Genomic DNA, 13,735 nt, shown 5'->3' with positions numbered 1-13,735 from the left:
AACAGGCTACCAATTCATGTGTGACTGCCGTGTCTTTGGAACAGGCTACCAATTCATGTGAAACAAATCAACTCTATGACACTGTTCAAAAAGAGCATTGACGAATGGATAAGGCACCATAAATTCTTACCAGGGATAGCACCCACAACCCTTATGGACATGGTCAGTCATTACTAAATGCAATCTTGAGTATTGCCTAGCATATCTATGGTATTACAATGAGATGAAAAGACTAGGCTTGAAATGACCTCCAGGTCGATAGCCTAGTAAACTCTTATCATCCTATGATTAAAAACAAACTAATTCACAGTAGTATGCAGAATATTTTCATGGAAGGTTGGGGACTAACCACAGTGCATCCCTATATGCCCCATAACCACATTTACTAATCCCCCCCCCCGCGCTGGACTATCACACAGATAAAGGCAATACTGGATAATGCAAGAAAACTAAATATCCCTTTTATCCAACCTTGGCATCAGTATACTTAAAAATAGGGGTATGGAATATCCAGCCCCCACATTGGAGGCTGAAAGAGAGCAGTGCCCCCCTGTAAAAATATGTTTTATACTTAAAATTTAATAAACAAATTTCAAGTTATGTTATTTAAACATAATCTGTGTAGTTCAATAAATGTGTTTTTTAAAGTGTTACACTGAAAAGTATGCCTTTAGTAAGTAGGCTTTGCTTTTGGTTTCTAACAAAGATTTACATGTTTTACGTGCTATTTAATGTTAGTAATAATATTAAGTCTTGTTTGATATGTCTTTTATATATTATCTTTAGAAAACCTAGTTAGTGTAGCACAAAGTTTCTCATAGGTGTTCATTTTTGCTTTTAATCAGTAAGTTATGCTCCTACTACAATTGCATTTTGTCTGTGTTTTGTCATAAACATTGTGCCATAGCTGTGAGTCTGGTATTGTACTTTCTGTAGCTGCATTTATTTATTTTTTATTGCAATTTACTGTATTTCATTGACCTTTTGGCCTGGGATGTGTCTGAAAAGGGTCTTAAACCAGGAGCACATACAAATAAAATAAATAACTGAATATATGTTGACCATTCCTTTTTTTATTATTATTATACTACAAATATTGTAAACTTTGCATCCTACAAATTTTTATGCAGACTGCAGCTATGTGTTCTGTACAAGTCTTCCTTCAGTATTCTTTGTGTTTTGCTGTTAGATTAACCTGGTCATCAACTCCATATCCCATGATTCCATGTTGAGTCTTTTTTCTTTATTTGTATATTTTAGGGGTCTCACTGCCTGTCGTCCACCAGCTCCCCTTGATCTAGTGCCCCATTAATTCTTTCCTTACTCATGGGGAAAGAGTTGTTCCCAGCCCATCCATTCCCCATGAGTCAAGAGCAGAGTTGTTCCAAGCCACACATTCCTTATGAGGTGAGAGCAGATCATGGAATCATCCTGGTAGCAATAAGGGCATTTCATGAAAGAAGCCTATCTCTGCCCATTTGGTGGTGATGTTGGCTCTACATCAGCACAGATGGATCACCTATGCCCCTGATATAGAGGCATGTCAACTCCTTGACACACATCTGCAAGATGTACCACATGACTTGCTTGGGAGGACCTACCTACATCTTCTCCAGGGCCTGTATGTTGACTTTTAACAAAATACCACAATAATGGTATTTGCAGTTTCAAAGCTGCCTATAATAAACTTGAATATTTCAGACTTGCACATTCAATATGTATCCAGCAGCAGTCTTTCTAAAGGATATCCTATGAATTAAACCACAATGTGGTTTCAAACTTGCGTAAGAATTAAGAAGTGATCACTGGAAAATGTGAAATACTTATGAACACTACTATGGTGTTATTTCAGTCTGTGCTATGCTTGCTAACACTATACATGAAATGTTGATGGAATAAAAATGCCTATGATTATGTTTTGCAAGACAACTATGATAACAAATACATTATGGCATAAACAAATTTACTTCTTAATTCCACTGCTATATGTATAAAGCACTTGCTGAATTTTTTTATCCCAAGTAACCATTAAGGTCAAATCAGTTAATGTGGGAATAGTCTGTCAAGGTATAGCATGATAACGCATGAGTAAATGTCAAGGCAGCAGCGGCAAGTCTAAATGTATAGCAGACCCTGGAGCTTCTCAAACCTTTTTCTTGTGACTTCCGTTTCTTTTATTTTTTTGGGAGTGTATAATGTAACCCTTGGGTAGACATTCTATTTTTCAAGATGAATAAATGTAAACCCCATTGGAAATTGCTTCCACACATGGGTCAGCATACTTGCAAATGGAAAACTACTTTTAAAAAGAAAAATGCTATTCAGGATTGTTTGCAATCTTCGGATACTGAGCCACGGTGCGATATTCAAAATCTTTTTCAGTCTTTAGCATATCTGACAACAGCAAACCTTTTTCAAGGGAAAATTATTCACTTTATAACTAACATGGAGCAGAAGGATTTAATTTCATCTAATTCCCCTTGTGGTAGCAGAAGCCAACCAACTTAACAGGCAGGATGAAGAAGCCCTGTCAAGCAGTATACCATCTTCAGGTATGGTTTGTTAGAGTTTACATCCTCTTTGGGGGCCTGTAATCCAATATTCATCCTCTTTTACTCACTAGTGCTCCTTCAGTATCATCAGGCATTGACAAGAATGTTCAAATTCCTTCAAGGCCCCAAGCTGTGTTGGACATGCTCAATAAACTTAGTAAGGAATTTAAAATCTTAGTCTATGTGTCTGATAAACTCACTCAAGCCAAGCAGTTACTGATGAATCAAAAATAAAACATTCTTTGTCTAACTGATTCTTATGAAAAAATATAAGCTGATACAACAGTCTTAAATTATTACTTCTCACAATACAATTACAATTTAAAAAAATAAAGCAACTGGTTTAGAATGTAGATTCAGGAAATATTAAGAGCTATAAGAGTGTTGGAACATTTAGATACTTCCCAGCCTTTAAAAGTAACTTGTAAACAAATTCTAGCTGCTTTGGCAAATTAATTTGACCGTAAAGTGTCACTGTCTATTGAACTGCATGTGGTTCATTGGGGTGGCCCTATACCTCTCAACTGTCCCTGATTTTCAGGGACGTCCCTGATTTTGACTCAAATTTTGGCTCTGTCCCTCTTAATCCCTCCTAAAACTAGTGACTTTTGGAGGAAAGGTGGTGAATTACACTTAATGAATAATGACAATAATTAAGAGTTATAGACTTCTTTTACTTCAGAAAATGTGTATTAATTCATATGCTCTGATTCTGTCAATGTTTCAAGTTAATAGCACTAATATTTTAAGTGTCCCTGACTGTCCCTTTTTTTTCGTGACTTGTCCCTGATTCTGTTGAAATTTGTCCCCGATTGGTTGAGAGGTCTGGGTGGCCCCGAAAGACCTGGCTATAACACGGTTGTTATTATGAAGTTCTTCTCATTGACTGATTGCAATAATTTATTTTCAGCTGCTATTAACAAAAATAATTTTGTTTTCAACTAAGCTCCAATTAGATTCTTTCAGGATCTACCTTTGGATGTTTTGCATAAAAGTGTGGATTTTGATCTGATTCTGAAAATTTTATGACAGAAAGGCATAAATTCAAGGTTTAGTTTTCTTGTCCTTCTTCAAATTAATTACAAGGATATGTGTCTGAACCTGAATTCATCTGAAAAGCTTAGAAAGAACTGCTGGCCCATCAACGTATTGCTGTAGCTGTCAGGGAATTCTCCAAGCTATTTCAAAATTCATTTAGACTTTTACATTTTTTAGCTGGATTTTTAGTATCTAACATGATTATGTAGCTGCTACTGAGATGGAAAAAACCTTAGGTCAGATGGAACTATCAATTCATTGCTAGCTCAACATCAACATATCCTTTGTGGGCAGGTTTATTTTTTTATGAAAATTTATCCAAACTGGGTTTCTTTTATACAAACCATGTTATTATCCCTCGAAAATTCTTGGTATAAAAAATCAACAATTATGGTCTAAGTCTTCTGGAGGGGGAGAATATCCCAGGATTCCTTGGAATTTGTTAGTTAGAGCTTTTGGTAATATGGGTTATAATATTAAAAGACAAAGGCTAGTCTTTTGTCAAATTTGTATTAATTACTATGAATAGAATAAACTGATAAGTCAACATTTTGAACTGTTTATAAATTCAATTAGGCAACTGAGGTTTTCTACATGGAGGGAAAAAATCAATTCATCCAAGAGTATCATATAACGATGTTGAAGAAATTGATGTTAAAGACTAAACAATGTATATCACATGTATACTTCCTTGAACAGAATCACCTCTCTCTCTTTATGTATGCCAGAAATGTTTAAGTGGTTCTTAGGAAAAGGGATTAAGTTTTTACGTATTTTTCTACTGATGTAGATTTTGTAAACATGATTAAGTTAAGGCAGGATATATTGAATTATTCTCATTTAAGCTAAAATATGGTAATTAGAAGAATTTAACATATGTCTTTTTTTTCAGTCAAACAGAAAGATAATAATTTATTTAATTCTAAAGTCAAAAGTCTTATCTCTTTTTTTACTCAGCTGTATAAAATTCTAGCCTACAGGATTTGAATCCTATTATAATAAAATGGAATATGGAACTAAAGCAGCCTATTCAAAAGACTTAAGTTACTTTATGGAAACTTTACACCCATCAAATTAAATCATATTGGGTTATTTAGCCGAAAAGTTTATTGAGGGCCTATCTTACTAAAAAAGGTTAGGTAGACTTTCTCATGAAAAGATGTGTTAATATGGATGTGGAAGTTTTGATTCTTGGAAACGTCTTTGGTGGCACCATCCCAGGATCATATCATGGTAGGACAAACCTCACGCATTAATATCTTCATATATCTATTCTAAAATTGATTTTTTTATATGATATGCATATTTTAGATTTTTGTGAGAATGTTCAGCCTTCTTTATTCAGAATTATTTCAGTTGCATGTTTAGGAACAAAAACATTATCCTTAGACATTTGGAACAAGGAGATTTTTGACAAGGGGCTACTGTCCCTGACAGATTGCTCTAATTCATTTTAATCACTTTTTTTCAATGTGAATCTTGGGAGTAATGAAGTTGAAACTTTATTGGTCGGTTTGGGAGGAGGGCATTCCATTTAGTTTTTCAACTGTTTTGTATTAAGTTTTTTCTGCTGTATTTCATGGTTATAGCTTTTGAAAATAAAGAACATTAACATTAAAGAAAGCTACCTCAGGCCATTTGCATAACCAAACCATGATACAATGCATGTTTTTTTTTTTTATTATTATTATTTTATTTTTTGCAATAGTTAACTTAAATGCTTCATAATACCCAGCAATAAAATTGTGGAAAACGTAACGGCAAAGTAATACCTGCCTCTGGAAATCAGTACATAAATCACTCTAGAATGATCACAATAAACATATATATTTCCTTGTAACATTTAGAGAATGTAATCTGTGGAACATGAAAGCAGCTTTGCCTTCTCCTTGCATTACTTAAACATTAGCTTTGATATAGACTATCCTCTCAACAAGCTGGAGTATAAATATTGTTTATGAATAAGTGGCATATTATGCTATACAAAATGACCCTAGGATAACAAGGCAAATCGAAAAATAACAGTGATGTAGCAAAGGCAGCATTATGAGTTTCATCCACTGAAGAGTGCCGGGTCATGACTAAAAAGGGCCAATAAACCAGACCACCTATCCCATTAACAAGTAGCAAATAAAATAAATGTAATAATGTAAAATTCAGTGCCTACAAGTTGCTGATTAAAATGTTACCTCCTGGGACTCTGAACATCAAACATGGGTACTGATAAGTAATGCTACCAATAAAACGGGTTATTGCTATACTCCAGGAACAAACATACTCTCCTTTGGGGTGAGTATACTCCACCAAAAAGATAATTTTTTGAGGGGATGCTAGACACAATACAAATGTAGTGCAATACAAAAGAAAAACACTCTTGCTGAAACTCTCCAAGAAGTTGCCTAATTACAATGCCCAAAGTATGCTAGGCTATTAAGCTGTCAGTTTGGAAGACTGCAAATTAAAGATAAATTAAAATGGTCAACTTAAGGTTTTATAAATTTAATTTTACAGGACTTTGCAAATATCTATGAGATAATGTTTAGGGAGCAAGTAGATATAAGTGAATAATATGTTACCTGTCAAAAATTGCTGGGTGTCAAAAAGCTTGCAGGTCTGTTCCCTCTCTAGCTTGTTCGGTCTGTCACTGTATACAGCAAGAGGGCCGTCCCAGTAGATCCTGCTTTGGCATAGTCTCTTTGCATAAAGTCCATCAGATAACATCCAGAGTAAGACACCTCTTTCAAGATGACTAAGTAACTTTTCAATATTCTTGCTATGGGTAATGTCAACAGAATATGGAAACAGGACCTGATCCAAATTGCTGCCGTCAAAGCTCTCTCCATGGGCTATTCTGCAGCCCTCAGGACTTGAAGTTGTTATCTGTTTTACCAAAACATCTCGATAGTATAAAGAAATGTGAAGACGACCATCTGTAAAAAGGACAAAAGCTCAGTACACACCTTAATGCTGCACATAAATACTTTCATATGCAGATTAAACTGTTTGATACACAGAAAGGAACTATGACTCATATCTAGTTACCTGTTGTAACCAAACAGAAGGCAGCACAAAGACAGCATGCAACCAAAAAGATATTAATTTTTAAGGATAAAAGTAACAAACGTCTAAAATCTTACACAACATTGTTGTACAACAGTACAAAATAGTTACACATGCCCCATTTTATCTAAATGCATCTATTTTTTCAGTTGGATATGTAATTCAAATATGTGTTGTTAAAAAGAAATGAACCGCAGTTCCTAAGCTGTATTTGTTTCCATCGGTGTATATACTTTCAATAATTTGTTTGCTTACTAGCACATAGATAGATTTGCATCTATCCTTTTCCTGTATACATATTGATATATGCCATATGGCTATGACTATTTACTTGTAATTGTTTGCTATATATGTTTTGATCTGTTTTTGTCCAGGACTCCACTGAAAAAAAAAAACAGGATCTTCCCTGTTGTACGTTCTGGTCTGGTTAATAAATGTAAACAAAAACATAATAAAATTTTCTCAATACATCTCAGAAGTGCTATGATGTGTTAATTCTACTAAAAGACAATGTATAAGAAACTGGACAGCAGTTAGTAATTCAGGATCCCCAGGAAGTCATATGTTTAGCTAAACAGGGGTGTTTTATGTAGAAGGAGTAGTAGGCAGGAAGTCATAGGTTTAGCTAAACAGGGGTGTTTTATGTAGAAGGAGTAGTAGGCTGGTTCTAGTAGATTTATTAATGGTACAGAGAGGGCAGAAGGGAGTTTTGACAAGTGGTTTTAAGAGCGGACAGAGGGATACAAGCAAACAGGATAAGGAAGTGTAATTTATAGAGATAGATCTGGTGCAGACGAAAGAGGTTTTATCATAGGCTAAGACAGACAATGATCCAGAGAAAACATGGGAAAAGAAATGGGAGCAGGTCCACATACAGCAGTAAAGTAGGGTGGGTAATGAATAACGCAGCATTAGGACATGAAGTAAAAGTAGCAGTAGCAGTTGCATGGAATAATAAGGAGATGGACATTAACAGAGGAAGAAGAACACATTGAAGAGCAGCTACTACCAACATCCCAGAAGGCACTGCAGAGGGTTAACTTCTCTGGCTGGAGTGGGGGTAGTGAGTATGCAGAACAATAATGAAAAAAAGGACTGTGGTAGATGTGGTCACAACCAGGGAGGTTATACTTTGTTACAGCAAAAGACGTTAAACTTAATGGAGAGACTGCATGCAGTAAATGCATTTGTTCTAGTTTATTATATAGTAAAACAATAAGGTGCCTGAAAGCCATACAGCGATCAGCAGGCACAATCCATGATGCAGAAAGTGAAAGCTTTCCTGTTTTAAAAGATGCCATGGTAGCCTTCTTGCTGTTAATTTTGGGCATGCCAAAATTTTAGCTACATAGAATACTTTGATTAAGGCACTGAAGTAATGACAATCCCAGTGATAATAGCAGAATGTATAAAATAAATTACCATATCATCAGCATAACTTAAAAAAATCCAAAGGGGCACAGATATGAAAAAGCTCGTTCAGAAAGATGTGAAGCAACAATGGGTTCAGAACACTAGCCTCCAGGCCATAATATGAAAGCACAACAAATAGCTGTGGTGCAGTTTGCTGAAATATAATTCACCAAATCTCTTTTACCATGTCACCTAATCATCAACCCCACCCACATGGAATTATAACCAGCCCCAGAGTAGTATAAATCTCCTTGGCCTAAGCAAACACAGTTCATGAAAAAGATTTGGTGAATTGCGCTCCAGTAAAGTGTTTCAGTCATCTATAATGGAACCATAAATCTTGATCTGGTGAAAGGCCTGTTTAAAGACATTTAGTGACTTCTCGATATGCACTTATGTATAACTGACAGACATAAAGAGAACATAAGCCTTGTCTTGACTGCTGCCAGTCCCCATGGATATAAGAATTAACTCGGCTACTACAGGAGCAGACATGCCTGCTGATTAAAGTTTTGAAACACAGAAAGGCATAAAGTAAAGATACATTTCAGAGCATTTAGTTCGGCAAAGGAATCATTTAGAAGGGAAGTAAGGAGACAGAGACAAATTTCTACAAGAAAATTACTGTACAGATACATTCCTGACCTACAGAGACACAAAAAGAAAAGCAAAAGCATGCAGAAAGGAGACATGAAATGTATGGATGTGAATGTAATTGTGGCTTATCTGTAAACTCTGTTTCATAAAGTAAGCTAAAGCTATTGTGTATAAGTGTGCATATATGTGGGTATGTGATCAGAATACTTCATCCGTATGCCTGGTTCTGCACAGACTAAGGACTAAGGATCCAACACAATGCATTAAAGAAGCTTTTGTATTTCCATCCAAACAATGTGCTGAGTGTTAAATGTACCAAGAATAATAGGCATAAGTCATGGAAATAAACAATAAAGATAAACACAAGCAGAAATAAGTGTAGACTGAAGAGGTATATAGAGAATGGTTGATGTGAAAAACTAAACTACCAACATCCTTCAGTTACAAAAAGTAAATGGGGGTGGGATAGCAATCCTAAGAAAGATGGCTGCATGACACTTTTGCTATGCATGTGTGACAACAAAGGCAATATATCCTGAAGACAGCAACACACTCAGAAAGTTAAGACAAAGGAGACAGATATGAATGGATGGTGGTGGATGGTGGATTTTAAAGCAGGTCCATAAAAGGAGCAGCTGTGTCTTTTATTCCAGAAACTTATAGGGTTACCACAGGACTTTGGAATAATGAAGGCTACAGTTGACCATCAGCAGTAAGAACTTCCAAAACTCAGTGAAAGAACTGAAGACTTAGAGAAAGAAAAGACAGCATTGCAAGTGGAGATACAGGAGATACAGGAGACCAACCAGCAAATGGCTGACCTAGAAAACAAAGCAAAATAGCAGAATAGCAAAACAGGAGACCCAGACAATAGATACACATAACTCAATACTCAATTTCTGAGACTTCAGTAAAGGTTGTTGATCTTTTTTGGCTTTTCCCGGTTAGGGGTTGCCACAGCGGAACTCTGGTCCGCTAATGATTGGCAGTAGATTTTTATGGTGCCGAGTTGCCAGCCTGATGCCCAACCTTCAGCGAAGGCACGCCCATTCACGCATGTCTTTCGGAAGCCACTCGACCGCGGGGAGGACATGCAGACTCCACACAGAAGGCACTCCAGTCGAAAATCGAACAAGAGAACCTCTTGCTGTGAGGCAACAACGCTTCCACTGTACCACCGCGGCACACACTGAGACTTCAGTAAAGGTACTGGAAACAAATGGAAAAATGTTTAACTATCCTACTGCATGAGAAATTTAACCTGTTGAGATGAAAAGCATCTGAAACTGAATAATGCATAGGATCGGTAAGACAAGCGAACTCAGAGTTCCACCAAACATGAACTGGCCTGCACACATTCTTAGAATACTAAACAAAAAATATATATTATTGTAAGCATGAACTGTGAGGATTATTCAATTCCAGGGGATGTTGATAAAAAATACGGGAGACTTTTCTGAACTTTTTTTTTTCAAAAACATAAAACACAAGTGCCAAAAACACCACAATGAAAGTGATAGGGCCAGTGGCATTGGCTAACTGTGCTGCCATATTTACAGTTCAGTGGACAGGAGGGAGTATGAATCCATAATGAGGAGTCACATGACTTTATTACTTGGTGTTTGAAGAATCAGTGGAAAACAGTAGAAAGGAAAGTTGCAATTTACATTTTATGGCCAACACAGGCTAGGAAGTCAACAAGTATAGGTCATAGCAGAAGGTCATGTCAGAAGAAGGAACAAGCACCAACATGTTGCTTCCCAGATATGGATTCTTCTATACAGAAATGAGCATGTCTGTACAGTAATGTACCATCAGTAAGCCGAGAAGATGGGGTCCAAATACAGGAAGGAACTATAATACTACAGAAGACTACATTGATTCAACAGAAGGTATTACCAAAGGCATGAGTTTAAAGCCTAGAAGGCTGAGACATTTACATAGGGATAATTCCAAAAGGATGAGTTCAGGCAAAGGAGTACAGAAAAAAGACATTTGGAGTTGGAGTGGAGGATTGTCAGAAATGGGCAGAACTGAAAAGGATATGAAAATGTGGGACAGTAGCAGGTCTGGGCACAGAGAATGGCTCAGACAGGACAGTAAGAAACAAGATGCCAGAAACAGACAAAATCGACTTATAAAGAAAGGTGATGGTAACTGCTGCTCCTGCTGTAGTATTGCTTTACATCTAGTCAGTATGCCATACATTGTGCAAAACCACTAGTGACATTTAAACTCCACTGGTGAAAATAAATAAATAAACAAGTCTTTCTAAGATAGAGGAACTGATGGCCCAGTGATGCAGCATATTTTAGTTAGTACAAAATGCCAAAATTATTATGAAACTCTTATTAAAGCAACTACAATCACACAATACTTTGGAGATTAATAAAGGACCAGGGGAGCAAGCAAGGTGAAACCAAGTTTGGGGTACATATTTTGGTACTGATGTGAAAGATTAAACTGTGGAGGAAAGTGAATGTTAAAAGGGGAAGGAGTTGAATGACCAATAATGACAGGCATAAGGCTACTGTTTCTAGATTAACATAGAACGAATGGTATTGTTAACACTGGTATTGGCTTAAGTCATTAAGTATTAGAGAAGGGAATATTAAAAGTGCAAAAATCAAATGCTGTTAAGGTAGGTGCTGGAAATGAGACTAGCAAACTTAAACAGTGTTCACATAACCGAGAAAAGGGGAATGAAACTCAGAAGACTGCTAAAGGGAAATGGATGGAAAGGAAATAACACAGAGGGAGACTGATAAGGAAAAAAGGATGAACGACAGGAAAGGAAGGGCAGAAGTACAGTCTAAAATTCTGGGAGATAAAAGAAGACTATTATCAAGGGGCTGACAGAACACAAGAACAAGGACAGTCAGAAGTAGGAGGAGAGAACAGGATGGCAGACAGTAAGACAGAAAAAAGGGGGACATGGTCATGAAGGTAACTAGACATTGGTAACATTCTGGGACCTGAAAAGCATGTGATGCTTAATGATTCACTAAACTTTGGGAAAGGGGAAGAGGGGGCCTGAACATACGGACATGGCTGGGTCAGCTTGGAAGGATCGCTCAAGGGCAGAGGGCCCTTATGGTGGCATAAAGAGGGTTTAGAAAAAAGAAACATATTAGTAGGGGGAAGGCCAGGGGAAAGGTAAAAATATTACCTGGAATAAAGAGAGTTAATTTAATCCAATAAAAGAAAGACTGTGCATGAAACTTTCAGTAGATATGGGGAAGATGCAATTACGTTACAAGGAACAAAACTAAAGGTCAGATAGAGTGAGAAAAATACAAACAATGGCTACCATAAGGAGGAGGATAATTGATAAGCCAGGAAAGGGTAAAGGTGGAATGACAGCACTATTTAGGAGAATGGTTGAAGAAAAATAGGAGTCAGATTATATGGCAAAAAGGATAAGGAGGGGCTAGGTGGACACTTGGTAACACTTACGCACCCGATAGGATGATTAGGAATTCTACAGCATGCTGTTCAGTCGATGGAAAAGGGTTAGATTAACAGGGATAACACTAGTTGGGGGTGGGCATTAATGTTTTAGTCAAACCAGAGAATGACCGGGTATATGGGAAAATAGTACAGTTAGAGAATAATGCAGGATCTAAGGAAAACATTATAAAAGATGGAAGGAAGAAGTGATCTGTGGAGAAAAGTACACACTGGCATGAAGAATTCACACTTATCAGAAATCAAAAAATGCCTGATGAAGAACAGCATGCTGGATAGATTTTTAGAGACACAAGATTTTAGGCATACAGCAGAAGTGGAAATACAGGACAGATATTTATCACAGCATGTGGCAGCAAAAATAAACGTAGTTGCTGAGGTAGAAAGGAAGGAAGAAAGGAGTAGGAGAAAAGTGGGTGAGTTATGGAGCCGTCGTAAGAGAAAGTAAAGCTAGAGTGGGTAACAGAAGAGGCAACGCATGAGAACAAATATGAGAAGAATAAGTTATGGGAGTTTTGTAGAATTATGTCAAAGCTGCCATAAAAGAGAAGATAACAAGGATGGAAAGGCAAAGGAGGAGAAAAGCAAGTAATGAAGAAGAGTTGTCGGTGTGCAGCTTGGTAGGCTTAAAGTGAGAGATTTAGGGAAGTCATGAGGGGAAAGAAAAGCTCATGCAAACTGTAATTAAAATGGAGCTGAAGGCAATAACCACATTAACTCTGAAAGTGGAAATCTGCCTCTGGAATGACTACTGCTGGGTGACAGGGGACTCACTGAGGAGGCAACTAGCCAGGAAGTTCAAATCAAAGTAGGAAAAAGGACAAGTAGCAAGAAAAAGACAGCTGATTGAGGAGGGCAAGGAGATAAGGAAGGTTTAAGGGACTGCTCTCATAACTTGTATGGGACGCAGGAAAAGGAATGGATGGAACAATGGATTTGGGAGAACAATGGGAAGAATTATAGGACAATGATTGATGACAAGGCCAAATCAAAGGCAGATGACCACATAATGCTTTCTACAGAAGTGAAGGAAGCATTGAGGAGGACAATGCCCATTTTCAAATGTAGGAATTAGTATCAGGTATGCAGTGTAATAGGAAAAGATTCCAAATGGGTAAAGGAAGGGGTGACACTGAAGCATCGGAGAAGCAGAAAATGCTAAATACTTGGGGCTACATGCAAGGGTACTGACTGAAGACACTACATGGGAGAACCCAAGAAGACGTTAAGAAAAAGTGGAGGATATTCTACGCAAGAAAGGCAAAGCCACATTCACAGTCTTAGGAAGGGTAAATGCAGCACAGATGATGGTGAAGTCTATAATCTCTCATGTGCGATTAATTTTTAAAGGCTAGTTAGGTGATATGCTAGAAGGAGAAAAAGAAGGCTTATGAGTACTTCTTCTGGGGCTTGGCTCCAAAAAAAACAGCAGGTGGCAAAACAGAGAAGTAAGAACAGAAATGTCGACAAAAGGAAATACAGGTAAAAAAATTACTGCAAGGACATGGAAAATGAAAAAAAAAAACACGTGATAGTGCAGGAACTGAATAAAAGATTCAAACTGATAACCAGAAGAGTATTAATGCTAGTGTAAGTGAAAGGTGAGA

At 37.1% G+C, this 13,735-nt stretch overlaps 1 protein-coding gene across 1 annotated transcript in view; it reads right to left on the bottom strand.

The window, feature by feature from the left end:
- IRF4 (interferon regulatory factor 4) overlaps positions 1-13,735 on the bottom strand; it is a 60,725-nt gene that overhangs the window by 29,199 nt on the left and 17,791 nt on the right. Inside the window, exon 7 of the mRNA XM_044065153.1 lies at positions 6,167-6,520. Coding sequence (XP_043921088.1) covers positions 6,167-6,520 — 354 coding nt within the window. The remainder of the gene's footprint in view (positions 1-6,166; positions 6,521-13,735) is intronic.

Source organism: Protopterus annectens, chromosome 3.part0, assembly GCF_019279795.1.
Source record: "Protopterus annectens isolate FY-2018-M chromosome 3.part0, PAN1.0, whole genome shotgun sequence".
Lineage (NCBI taxonomy): Eukaryota > Metazoa > Chordata > Ceratodontiformes > Protopteridae > Protopterus > Protopterus annectens.
Note: the sequence above shows the minus strand (reverse complement) of the source record. Positions and strands in the feature narration are given on the sequence as shown.